This window comes from Vicugna pacos, chromosome 9 (assembly GCF_048564905.1).
Source record: "Vicugna pacos chromosome 9, VicPac4, whole genome shotgun sequence".
Lineage (NCBI taxonomy): Eukaryota > Metazoa > Chordata > Mammalia > Artiodactyla > Camelidae > Vicugna > Vicugna pacos.
This window is the reverse complement of record NC_132995.1, coordinates 59,608,489-59,621,405: the sequence shown is the minus strand read 5'-3', so window position 1 is coordinate 59,621,405 and position 12,917 is coordinate 59,608,489. Positions and strand designations below refer to the sequence as shown.

The window sequence follows — 12,917 nt, the reverse complement described above, 5'->3', positions numbered from 1 at the left end:
ACTCTGGCCTCCCTCCAGTCTTTTTTCCAGAGTGATTTTTTTTTTTTTTCAGAACACAAGTTTGATCAGGCTACTCCCTTGCTCTTCGATGGTTTCCCCTCACTTAGAATAAAGGGCTAAATTCTTAATATGGCCTCTGAGCCCCTACATGTGTTGTTCCTCCCCTTCCTCTCTCCCTTTCTACATTGATTTTAACCCCATTTCTTCTTGCTTTTCATGCTCTAGCCCCATTGGCATCATTTTAGTACTGGTTAAGAATGTCTCCTTCCAGCACAGGCCCTTACACATACTGTTCTCTTAGTCTGGAATGCTTTTGTACCACCCATTTATTTCATTTAGTCAATCCTTGCTCATTTATTAGCTAAAGTGTCACTTCTTCGAGGAGCTTTTCCTCACCAGTCTCCAGTACAGGTCAGGTTCCTTTGTTATGTGTTTTATAGAAGCCGGTGTATTTTTTTGTCGTTGTTGTTTTTAGGATGCCAGTGCAGTTTGAATTATGCATTGTGTCTGTCTCCCTCACTTGACTGCAAGGTGTATGAGAGCAGGAACCATGTCTGTTTTTAAAACCACCACTGCCTGGCTCAATAAGTACTAACTGAAAGAATGAATGAATATGTGCTACATATAGTTACGTTTCAAATATAAACTTACAGATACAGAGGAGCATAGACACTGTCTCATCAAATGTAAGACACCATTGATTGAAAGATGCATCTTTTTTTTTTTTTTGGTACTTCTAAGAATGTTGCCAGTTAAACCATGATTTATCATGGCCATCAGTCATAAAACATATCCTGATTTCAAAGATGTTAATGTGAAAAACATGCCTCTTAGAATCAGTGAAATATAATTTTTTTAAGTGAGGTTATATTTAATTTGTAATCTACTTTTTCACTTGTATATCATGAAATAATCTTTCTTTACATGTCAATAAATGTACTTCTACCCTATCATTTAAAATATCTGCATAGTATTTCATTGTACATATTTTATCCTGGATTCTAAATAATATTTCACCCTTTTTGTATGCAAAAGGAGTTCACATTGAAAATGTTCTTATCCATGTTAAAATTTTTTTTCTATTTTGCTAATGCTGTATTTTGGTTTCCAGTTATGTAGCTTCCACAGATTAAGAGTAATATCCTGCTGTTACCGCAAACTATCTTGTGACAGAAGGCCAGACTTGACCTGTAGGCCATAGTTTGCTGACCTCTGCTTTACATTCTTAAAAATTGTTAAGGACCCCAAAGAACTCTTTATATAGTTTGTATCTATTAATATATATTGCATTAGAAATTAAAACAAGTTTTTTGAGAGGTGGGGTAGGAAGTGAGATTTCCTTGCTTACAAGTTTCTTTTTCTCTAATTTCATCGTTAAATATAGCCATTCATATATGGAATGGGGAATGGTAAAAAAAAAATTACCTCTTATATTGCTTTCAGTAGGTCAGGAAAGAAGCAAATTGCTTTTTCGGGTAGGGAGAATTGTGAAAGCAAACAAAAATGTGAACGATACAACTGAGAAATTTTTAAAACACAAGAATATATAAATCACATGTCTCGTTAGCCCTCAGAGCAATGAGACATCATCACACATCACCTCTGGAAATCTCTGCTATACACCCATGAGAAAGACATGAAAAGGTGAATAATTTCTTAGTATTTATTATTATGAAAATAGTTTATATTTTAAAGATTCCCTGAAAGGATCTTGGACCCCCCACCCAGGGTTCCCCAGATCACACTTTGGGAACTGCTGGCCTAGTTCATAGTATATGTTCAAAAAATGTTGAGTGAATAAACATAGAACCTATTGAGTAAATGAAAAAAGTACCTGCTCATTATTGATGTGGGGATAGAGAAACTAAATTAAGTGCTTAATTTTATGGTATGAGAGAGAAGCTCAGTGGCAATTTACAGTAAGGACAATTGACAAGATTTAGAGTAGCCAAGTAAGAAAGAAGTTTATGGAATTTTTTTCCTAATCTAAATTTGGTAATACATCAACAAACAAACAAATTCTTGGTAAGCCATGAATTAGTTTGTTGGAAACTGTTCTGTCCTTAAAATCTCTTAAAGTTTTCTGAACTTTGTATCAGAAGTCTTACACAAAAACAAAAAAGATCACACAGGAAATTTTCAAAACTGAGTTTTCTTTGAAAATAACAGGTATAGTAACAAAGCAGTTACTGAATAAATATTTGGCAGTTGCCTGTGAGTGGGTTAGCATGTATATTTACGGATAAATTTTATTTGTGTTGATCAAATAGTTAATTTCTTTTCGGTACCTTTCTTTTCTTGGCTATAGCCAGTAATGTTTTAGTGTAAAAGTTTTTAATAATATCCCTTTTCTCTCCAAAGCAACGTTTTGATGGTTTTGATGTTTCAGATTCGTTACATTTCACAAACACAAGGCTTGCCAGCTGAATATCTTCTCAGTGCCGGAACAAAAACAACCAGGTTTTTCAACAGAGATCCTAATTTGGGATACCCACTGTGGAGGCTTAAGGTCTGACTCCCCTACTATGCTTCTCATTCCTGTACTCCTTAATCCCAATTCGAATTCAAAGTTTAGTTAAATTCTTGAGGTGGAGTAGAGCAAAGGGTGGGTGAGGGGGCAGTGGGAATGTATATTTGCAGGAGGAAATACTTTGAGAAATTATTTAATTGTACCCATTTGGTCTTATACTTACTTTAAAAACAAAACATTAAGTGCCAGTTGAGTTGGCTGGGGTTGTTTTATGTGTTTGAATCAGCGGCTGAGAAGGGGATAAGGAGAGTAGTGCTTATCATTAAGCAATGGAAAGAACTAGAGTAATTTAGTAGTGGCTTTTTGTTTTTTAAGAGAATTCTCAATAACGATGCCAAAACAACATAAATTCATAACTGCCGACATTAAGACCTTACATATTTTTTTGAAAGAAATACCTACTTTTTACTTTCTTTCACTTTGAGAGATGTCTGAGTAATTTGATTAACCTTATGAGTTACTCGGACTCTAAGCCTATTGAATAATTACAATTTGAGATATCATTTCATTCGAAAGTAGCTTTAAGAGAAAAATGATAATGTCGTTTCTTACATCATTGCTTACACATTTATTTTATCACTGTTGAAAATGTGGCCAGATAGCAAGGTCCTGTTTCTAGTGGAAGATGTTCTGGTTGTAAATTATTTTCATGTGTATGATCTCTGGTTGGCAAGGTGATGACACTTGTTTCTTTGTATTCTGGATTTAACTTAGAATAAGATGTGAAAATAACATACAGCTATAACTTAAAAAAAATCTGTATTTTATAGACACCCGAAGAACATGAATTAGAGACTGGAATTAAATCAAAAGAAGCTCGAAAGTACATTTTTAATTGCTTAGATGACATGGCTCAGGTGAGTATGGAAAATTTCAGAAAGCCAGACATTTACGTATTTCTTTAATCAGAGATATATTTTTGTTTGGTTATATTAAAGATAGATTCAGTCTGTTATCTTCCAGTATATGTTTTCATTTTTTACAGAAAAAGATGCATTAATATTCTGCCATGTATTAAAAGAATGTTTGAATCCTAGCAAAGGATATTTTTAGAATGATATATTTCTCTTTTGCTTTTGCTTAACTGTTACCAAACCAAACTTGGGTCAGCTCGCTTGAGCTCAGTAAAGCCAGTCTAGTGACACCGGGTTGTGGTGAGGGAAAGTGCAGCGTTTACTGCAGGGCACCAAGCGAGGAGTGCAGGGCAGCTAGAGCTCAAAACGCCTGAGCTCCCATGGGTTTCAGGGAAGCATTTTTAAAGGCACTGTGAGGGGGAGGGACTTCCAAGGGTATGTGATCAGCTGTGCACAATTCTCTGATTGGTTGATGGTGAGGTAACAGGACGATTTCACAGGGATTAAATTATCCTTGGGCACCAGTAGGTCTGGGGGCTACATGCTCATGGTCATCAGATAGTTAACATTTTCCATTTGGTGGGGGTTTTAGCATCTGTAAAACAACTCAGGAAATGTGCATGGGATACTGTTATCTAGGTCCTTCAGAGAAGATTTGAGGGAGGGGTCTATCCCAGGAAGGCCCCATAGGGTCCTGCTCCGTTATATCACTAGTCTTGTTGCATGTCAGTATTTTGCAGTATTGTTTATGAACGTTTCTTTCCTGTCCATTTTCTCTACTAAATAAATATTTACATAAGAGCAAACATTTATTGAGTGCTTTTGTTCCAAACTCTAGTTAAACACATATTTTGTCATTTAATCTCAGCAATAGAAACTTATATAAAAATAATAAGTTACTTTGGCTTAACGTCTTTGATCCAAACTTTGAATGAAAAGAATTTATTCAGCTTTATGCTACCAACAAACTGTACCAAATTGAAGCTTTTACTTAAACAGTAAGAAGAGCTTCCATTTGTGAAAAAACTTCCTCAGGTTTTTCTCTTGAGAGATGTGTATGTGTGTGTGTGTATGTATGTGTGATATTTTATTAATATATTTATATATAGTGCAGATGTTAAGTGTCAGCTTTAAAGGTTAAGTGATGAAGCATAATATTTCTAAATTTTCCTCGGAAGGTGAATATGTCCACAGACTTAGAGGGAACAGACATGTTGGCAGAGAAGGCGGATAGAAGAGAATACATTGATCTGTTAAAAAAAATGCTAACAATTGATGCAGATAAGAGAATTACTCCTCTGAAAACTCTTAACCATCAGTTTGTGACAATGACTCACCTTCTGGATTTTCCACATAGCAATCAGTGAGTATGGTCTGGGGCATTTTACCATGATTTGGTTCTCTGTTGAGTTACCATCTTACAGCTAAATGGAAGTATCACATGAGCAGTGGCTTTGGCATTTGCATATTTGGCTCACTGATGGTTTTCTTTCTAATTGAAAAATCATGAGATTAAAAATTAGATGTGTAGTTTTCCTCTTTATGGTTATAAAAACTCTTGATTCATTTTCTGAAAGTACTTAGGGGGAAATGTTGATACATATTTGTCTTGAGTTATTTGCTATCTGTTTAAGTCTCAGCATTTATTTCAGTGCATCTTTAATCTCTTTTTTCAGTGTCAAGTCTTGTTTTCAGAACATGGAGATCTGCAAACGGAGGGTTCACATGTATGATACAGTGAGTCAGATCAAGAGTCCCTTCACCACACACGTTGCCCCAAATACAAGCACAAATCTAACTATGAGCTTCAGCAACCAACTCAATACAGTGCACAACCAGGTAATCAGTAAATGATTTTGGAAACTCAGACCTAAGTGGGATGGGAACTAGTGATAGAGTGTGGAGTAAGAAAGAGTATGGAGGTAAAGAAACCAGTCTTGCTTTGGTGGTATTGTTCCTTAAGAATTTTCAGACTGATAATACCTACCAGTCATGTGCTGACAGAAATTAAACACAACGGCCTAATCCATGCCCTCATTGTCTTAGCATAGTCAAATAGATGGAACCTGACTTTTGTACTAGTTACTGCTGTTGGTTTTACTGACTTCAGGCAGATGATTCTCTCTTTGTTAGATAGTTCGTATTACATGTATTAAAAGGTGTTCCCAGCATTTTTTTCCGTGCTGTGTATTAGATCCTCAGAACTTAACTCATCTGGTAACTGGAAGTTTGTACCCTTTGACCACCTTCCCTGCCATCTCCCACCCTGCCCCGGCCCTGGCAACCACTAATCTTCTCTTTGTTTCTTTGAATTCTGTTGGGTGTTTCCAATAAGTAACTTTGAGTGGTTTTGCATTTGTTTGTCAGTGATATTTACATTTAAGTTTGTTTCTGAAGATGTAAGTTTCCTAATTTCTTAGTGAGGTCTTCTTTTTGAACAGAAGAACATAGGAGATTTGGTGGGATCTCACATCTAGCAACTTTTTGCAAAAAAAGAAGAGGTAGGGAGTTATTTACGTAGCCTCAACCAGAACAGGACTGTTATTTATTCTTTGTTCTTATTCAACTTTATAAGCTGCCTTAAATTTAGAGATAGGGAAAATTTCCTAAGCAGAGAGTTATTTTAAAGACAGTTAACATTACATTTTCAAACTTTGTTCTTAGTTTTTCTGGATTGATTCTGTATATATAAAAGTGTTTATACCAGTATACAGCTATAATGATTTTGTTTTCAGGCCAGTGTTCTAGCTTCCAGTTCTACTGCAGCAGCTGCTACTCTTTCTCTGGCTAATTCAGATGTCTCACTGCTAAACTACCAGTCGGCTTTGTACCCATCATCTGCAGCACCAGTGCCTGGAGTTGCCCAGCAGGGTGTTTCTTTGCAGCCTGGAACCACCCAGATTTGCACTCAGACAGATCCATTCCAACAAACATTTATAGTATGTCCACCTGCTTTTCAAAGTAAGTGGGGAAACTCCTATATCATATGGTAGTGTATCAGACCTGCCTGCTTTTAGGCAGATCCTAATTATCTGGTTGCTTAGTTTTGATCTTTGACAAGTTTAAACTCAGTCTTTGATTATGAAGATAACTGAAGCTAACAAAGTAGGTTCACCTTTTTTACATTGGTTATTTATCTAATTATTGATACTGTCTAACACATAGAAGTTCAATGAACATTTCCTTATTTGAACTACCTGATAACAGTTTTCTTGCCCAATGAGACCTTGTACCCATATTCTCTATCTAGTATAAACATGTAGCTTTCAATATACAGAGTATATACATCTTGAAAAAACTGTAAACAGAACTACTATATACTGAATCTTATTTCCTCTGTCATTCCATTATAAAATAAAATTAATGGTCCAAATGAAAGGTAATTTTCTTCAAAAATGTAAAAATCATGTTTAAGAATGTAGAAACCTCTTAAGTTACATTCAGAAGTAAAGATTATTATTTATTGAACTGAAAAATTCTACAAGCTGAGGTATTTGTGTGGGAAAGGCATTAAGGTAATCTGCTTCAGCTTGAATTGTATTGTTGCTGCAAACTCCTATCAACAGAGAAACAGAACAGCTGAAGAAGGAAGGAGGCTCTGACCCACTGTGTTGCAATAAGATTTTAATTTTTCACATACTCATCCTTCCTCATTTTCTCATTGTTGTTCTGTGTTTATTGATCTGGAGAGCCTTTTAAAAGGTTAAATAAATTGTTTTAAGGATATATTCTGATGCTGTCTTGACTTTCCCAGAAGAAAGTCAATGTCAGTGCCCTGTGGGAATAAACCAGAATTCAGGCTTCTCATAGCACTTTACATAGAAGCAGTTAGCATTTTTATCTTTTTACTTCAGTTACTTACTGACTGTGACTCTTTTCTTTGTTTGGTTTCTGACAGAGTCGGAGCAAGCAGAAGGAAAAGAGGGGCTAGGGGAGACTGAGAGATTACCGGGAGGACAGGAGAGCAATAGCGATGTAAACCAGGGAGAAACCACAGGGAGAGCGGAGGAGCAGATTCAAAACCCGTAAATGCAAATTTAGCTAACTTACCAAATTATTTTCTGCGTATACTTTGTAATAGTAAATTCTACACTTTGGGTTGTTATTTGTTGAGTGATTCTTGTACTGAACTTAGCAAATAGCCGCTCCCTCCCCTTCACCTTTCCCAAAGTGAGCTTCATTGGAAGTTTTTAGATGTGGGACTCTGAAGTTTTCTGCTTCTTCTCAGATGATATTTAAGAGATGAGGCAGATGAACTTTTTTGTTCCTTAAACAAAACAAAATGTAAACCAAAGACGTAGAGGGGGAAAGTGGTATAACCCCTTTTGCTATAATTAGGTAAATATAAGCTCTGGATATTTTTTTCCTATTTAGGAGGGCTAAATCCCTGAGAAGAGCTAGATAGAGCAAATTTTTAAATTTTCCAAATGAAAGGAAGTTTTTAAATTAAAGTGATGACAGTGATGAAAACTGATATGTATTACTACATGCCAGATAATGTTCTGAGTGCCTTTACATGTGTTAATTCATCCTCACAAACAGCCCTGGGTAGTGGATAATGCCATTATGCCTACTTTATAGATGAGAAAATTGATCACGATTCCCTCATCTGCCCACTGTTTTTGTGACTAGTTAGTGGTAGACCCACGATTTGAACCCAGGCAGTGGGGTTCATAGCTTATATATTTTGAAGTATTACTCTGTGCTGCCTTTCAGTATTTAAACTCAAATAGCTGTAAAAAGTTGTCAGTTGATTTGCCAGCCACAACCATATGCTGGTTTCTGCCCAGCAGTCCTCTATTCCAGGTTGCCTGTTTTTCTTTAACTGGCTGCTCTTTTATAAGATGCCTGTACTTAGAGGAGAATAGACCCTCATCCATTCAGTTTTACTTTTCTTTTCATACTTTCCTCGTTTTCTATTTAAAGGGCCATGTTCAATAAAAACAAAGAACAAAACAAATGAAAACTTCAGCAAGGAGGGGATAGCTCAGCGGTAGAGCACGTGCTTAGCATCACGTGGTCCTGGGTTCAAGCCCCAGTATCTCCACTGAAAAAATAAATGAGTAAATAAACCTAATTACCACCCCCCCCCCGAAAACAAAGCAAAAACAAACAAAACGAAACAAATTAGAGGAAAACTTTAATCCTTAGTTCAGGGGTCAGGGAGAGCTTTCCCTGAAGTGCTTCCCTGAAATGTTGCCTTTTGTTAACTCTTTGTTTCCTTTTGGGGTTCCCTGAAGAAGCTAGCTTTAAACTAGCATTAAACTAGCTTGACTGCTATGGCTTAGCCTAAATTACAATAGTAATCTTATTTGGAATCACATTTGTAGGTCAGTGCAATATACTTTCTACACTGTTTAAATTGACCAAAATAGATACACATTTTGCTCAGTGGAAACTATTATTCTGTAATTTTGTCTTTTACTTCATCACCCTGGGACACAAAGATGAGCTTCTGTAGTGAATATTTCCTCCTAAATTTTGCCTCCTCAGTTCCTACCAATTTATAGGAGGCTGTTACAATAGTGTTGTCTTGTAGTTAGCCATATGTCCTGGGAATATAGGCAAGAATTTTGATGTTAGTTAGCTTTCTAACTAGATAGCATTACCTTAGGAAGAATAGCTGGCAAATGTTTTCATCTGGATGTCTGAATTTGTTACTTTTTATTGTTATATAAGTAGCACTTTAAAAAAAAGCTATTGGTGTCTTAATTCTGATTTTACTAGTCTCTCTTACTTTGTACATTTCTAGATTATGTTTTCCTGTATGACAATTAGTTGCTAAATTACTCAAGTCTTCCAGTTTTCCATTTCAGTAATTTAACTTGCTGAAAACAACAGTATTAGAGTTTATGAGTTATGCTCATTTAATACCACCTTAGTAATATTCAGAGAAATTAGTTGGCGATAGCCTAGAAAGTGTCACTGAAGGAGCAGTCTAATTAAAATGGTTGTATCCCATCTTCACAGAACTGTAGGCATTAGTGAACCAGAGGCATAATAGAAATTTAAATTCTCTACACCGAAAGTTTTGATCAGGTAGATTTAAAAGAAAGCTTTGAAGGCTCTCTTCTCAAGTCTTAGCAAAAGGGAGAACTATCTGAGCTCCTCTTTTCCCCAGAGTGAGATATTCCTAATCGTAGGAAATGTTCAGCATTTGTGATAATGAATAAAAAGATAATGAAGATATGGTCACTATTTTAAAGGCAGGAGAAAGTTCTTAATTTTCCTAGCTGCCCGTTAGCTACAAAAGAGCCTTCTTAGAAAGCTGTCAATGACTAGCAGATTTCTAAAATAAGTACAAAAAAGTGTTTCTGTAAATCACAGTGTCTACATTTTAAATATGTTTATTCTAGGCATAGTTCTTTCAGTTCACATTCTGGTTAAAAATAAAATATATGACTTATTTGTGAACCAAGTTATATTTTTTCAGGAGCAGGGTAAAACATCCCCTTAAATATTCTAAACAAAAGGGCAACTCAGATAATAAATTATTGAACTTCTCATAATTTTTCTTATCTCATTAACCAAAAGTTATAATTATATTTAACTCTTTGCTTTTAATAGATGACATTTTTTAAATGCTTAAGTTTTTTTTTTTCTTTAGTAGATTAAAAGATGAATGTAGCTTATGAACTGGAGGGGTTTGTTAGTTTTGGCCTCTTCTGTTAATGGGAATGGGATGAGCATTATGTTTTAAGCTTTGTTGGATTAAAAAAAAATTTAGAATTTCCTGAAATTAGCCCTCCTTGTATCAAGCATCTTAACTCCCTAGACTTCTGTGAAACTCCTTTAAGTGTCTAGAACTAAAACCTGGTTGATGGATTATTTGAACCAGAAAGCTGAAAACAAACCAAAAAACCCCCAAACAAGCAGTACCTCCAGACCTAGCAAAGCAGTGTAACTGTGGTGTTGCTTTTACAGCTGGACTTCAGGCAACAACAAAGCATTCTGGATTCCCTGTGAGGGTGGATAATGCTGTGCCAATTGTACCCCAGGCACCCGCTGCTCAGCCACTGCAGATACAGTCGGGAGTTCTTACACAGGTAAAAGCCAGAGCTCCTTGAATACTCAGTAGTGCTGAAGCACTATTGACAGTCAGATATTTTGTCCTGGAAAGTGACATCTGCTTTAGCTGTAGGATCTTTCTTGGTCATGATTCAGTGGGCTTAAAATAAAACATCTATAATGGAATGATGTACTTATTCCTAACACTATCGCAACTCTGCCAGTGTCTTCCTTAGACTTGGAGGGATAGATACCCACTTTGAGAAATTGTCTTCTGAGTATATTTACTCTAATTTTGTGGGATGCAGTTAATTTTTTATCTGGATGCTTTTAAAGGAACAGTACACATGTAACAACACTCTGATTCTAAAAATGAAAGGTTCCCCCTTTGCTTTCTTAGTGTCCCTTTTGCTCACTCTTTCAGGATTTCATCACGGTTGAGAGGCTGGTTCATATCAGGATGCCTCTTCATGTGTTAACATTCCGTCATTCCTTACTAGGCTGTAGAAAGCTTTAAAACTTTATACCTGCCATGGAAAATGCAACTAAGATGATCAAGAAAATCATGAAATATTCATAGAAGCAACAAATACTGTATTTTTAATTCTGTGTATAAATGCATGGCCCATGACACATAGGAAATTCTGAAATCCAAAACTCTTATTTCATGAGTGGGAAGAGGAAGAACTCTTTAATACATGCCTTTGTTAATTGCGTTTTGTAGAACTGATCCTCTGAATCTGACCCAAGAAGGATTCCTATACTTTTTTGCTTTGGGCCATTGATATTTGACCTAGTGGGCCAATGCTGTGTGGAGTTGAAGGGTAAAGTTGTGTTTGTACATGCATTTTAAGTGATACGAAGTTACATTGCTTATTGTGGTAATAACTGGGTGGGGGATGAAAACCCTTCTGAATCCAGATAACCTGCCTTTGTGTTTGTTTCACTCACCTGCCTAATCTACATTTCAGGGAAGCTGTACACCACTAATGGTAGCAACTCTCCACCCTCAAGTAGCCACCATCACACCGCAGTATGCGGTGCCCTTTACTCTGAGCTGCGCAGCCGGCCGGCCGGCGCTGGTTGAACAGACTGCCGCTGTACTGGTAATTCCCCTCACTTGATTGTGTTACTAACGGAGTTTCTTTGGTTTCTTTCTTTTTTTACTTTTTCCTGTTTGTTTTTGTTCTGTTTTCTTCTGGTTTTCTCATTTTTCACAAAAAATATTTTAACTTAGTCTTTGCAGAGGGCATGGAAGCATGTGCCATCTTGTGGCTGTGTTCTTGCTACATCTTTAATGTCTCATTGTTTTCCTCCCGAACATTTGCTGAAGCACTGTTTGACTCTGATGTTCAGTGTGGCTCTGTAAGGAGTCAGATCCCATGATTCTTCTTTGCCAGCCTAGTGTGATAAAAGCTCTTGGTGTAGCCTCAGGAGAGCTTCAACACTGTTATCTGTCTTCTGCCCTTTTACCCACCATACCTTGAGAAGGAAGGAATGAATGGCCTTTAGTTTGGCTCTGCTGCAGGTACCCGGATGGCCAAAATTTGAACTCCTTGGCAAGTTAGCTTCCTTCTTTATATGTTGTTTTAAGCTTCTAAAACTTGTGTGCATATAGAAATGTTTAAGATGCTCTTAATTTGTTGCTTTATCAGTTGATATTAACTTTCCCTCTATGAATGCAGGAAGATACCTCTTTGCCACTCATGGTCAGTGGCAGTTTTTATCTTCCATTTAAACATGTTTCCTTTAGAACTCTTTTAGATCATATTTCATTTGTTGGTTGAAATCAAAAGCAAAAACTCTTTTATAGGGGGTTTTGGAGAAATTATTTTACAAGTAGATCTTTATACAAAAGTAAAAATATGGCTGAAAAACTTTATGCAAGTATAATATCCTTTTTTATGAAAAGTCATGGGGAAAAGCTATTAAATATCTTATAGCAAATGTCTTAGTATGGGTCTTAGGGAAAACAAACAAGCAGGACTTTGAGGTCCTTGTTCAGGACTGGTAACCTTAATAGTGATTTTTGGATATGTTTTGGTTTATTTGGGGGAGTTAGAATTGTTTATTTGATATCCAGCATTTTATTATTTAAAATTTAAAATTACGTAACCATTTGAAAACCTAATTGACACTGTTGAATCCTGTATTTCTACATCTTTCAAAATGGCTTTAAATTTCTTTTGTTGTTTCCCAAGGACTCATGTGAGTGAAAAACATTCTCAGAAACATACTTGGTTGCTGGAATTTGTTTGGTTTTCAGTTTAAAAGTCTTTTGTCACCACCAAATTAACTACATAATAAGCATAAAACCTGAGCGTAAGGGAGTCAGATGTATTTCCGACTTGATTGATCCACACCACTGGTTTTAACTGGTTTGACTCGCACACCTATAGTTTTGAGATTGGGAATGTTAGTTGACATTTCTCCTTTGCTGCTTCTCTTAAGTTTGCACTAGCTACTTGCTAAGCTTTGCATATTTTTGTTCTTCCTCTGTCAAAACAGTTCGTCGCTTGGAACGC

General features: G+C 36.2%; 1 protein-coding gene across 8 annotated transcripts in view; it reads left to right on the top strand.

The window, feature by feature from the left end:
* HIPK1 (homeodomain interacting protein kinase 1) overlaps nucleotides 1-12,917 on the top strand; it is a 48,690-nt gene that overhangs the window by 23,141 nt on the left and 12,632 nt on the right. For all 8 annotated transcript variants that reach the window (XR_012075890.1, XM_072967958.1, XM_072967962.1 and 5 more), the window contains exons 4-10: nucleotides 2,390-2,509; nucleotides 3,301-3,387; nucleotides 4,563-4,747; nucleotides 5,061-5,223; nucleotides 6,120-6,345; nucleotides 10,309-10,430; nucleotides 11,364-11,498. Coding sequence is in view for 7 of the 8 variants with exons in the window: in XM_072967958.1 (XP_072824059.1) it covers nucleotides 2,390-2,509; nucleotides 3,301-3,387; nucleotides 4,563-4,747; nucleotides 5,061-5,223; nucleotides 6,120-6,345; nucleotides 10,309-10,430; nucleotides 11,364-11,498 (1,038 nt within the window). In the remaining variant the exon portion in view is untranslated. The remainder of the gene's footprint in view (nucleotides 1-2,389; nucleotides 2,510-3,300; nucleotides 3,388-4,562; nucleotides 4,748-5,060; nucleotides 5,224-6,119; nucleotides 6,346-10,308; nucleotides 10,431-11,363; nucleotides 11,499-12,917) is intronic.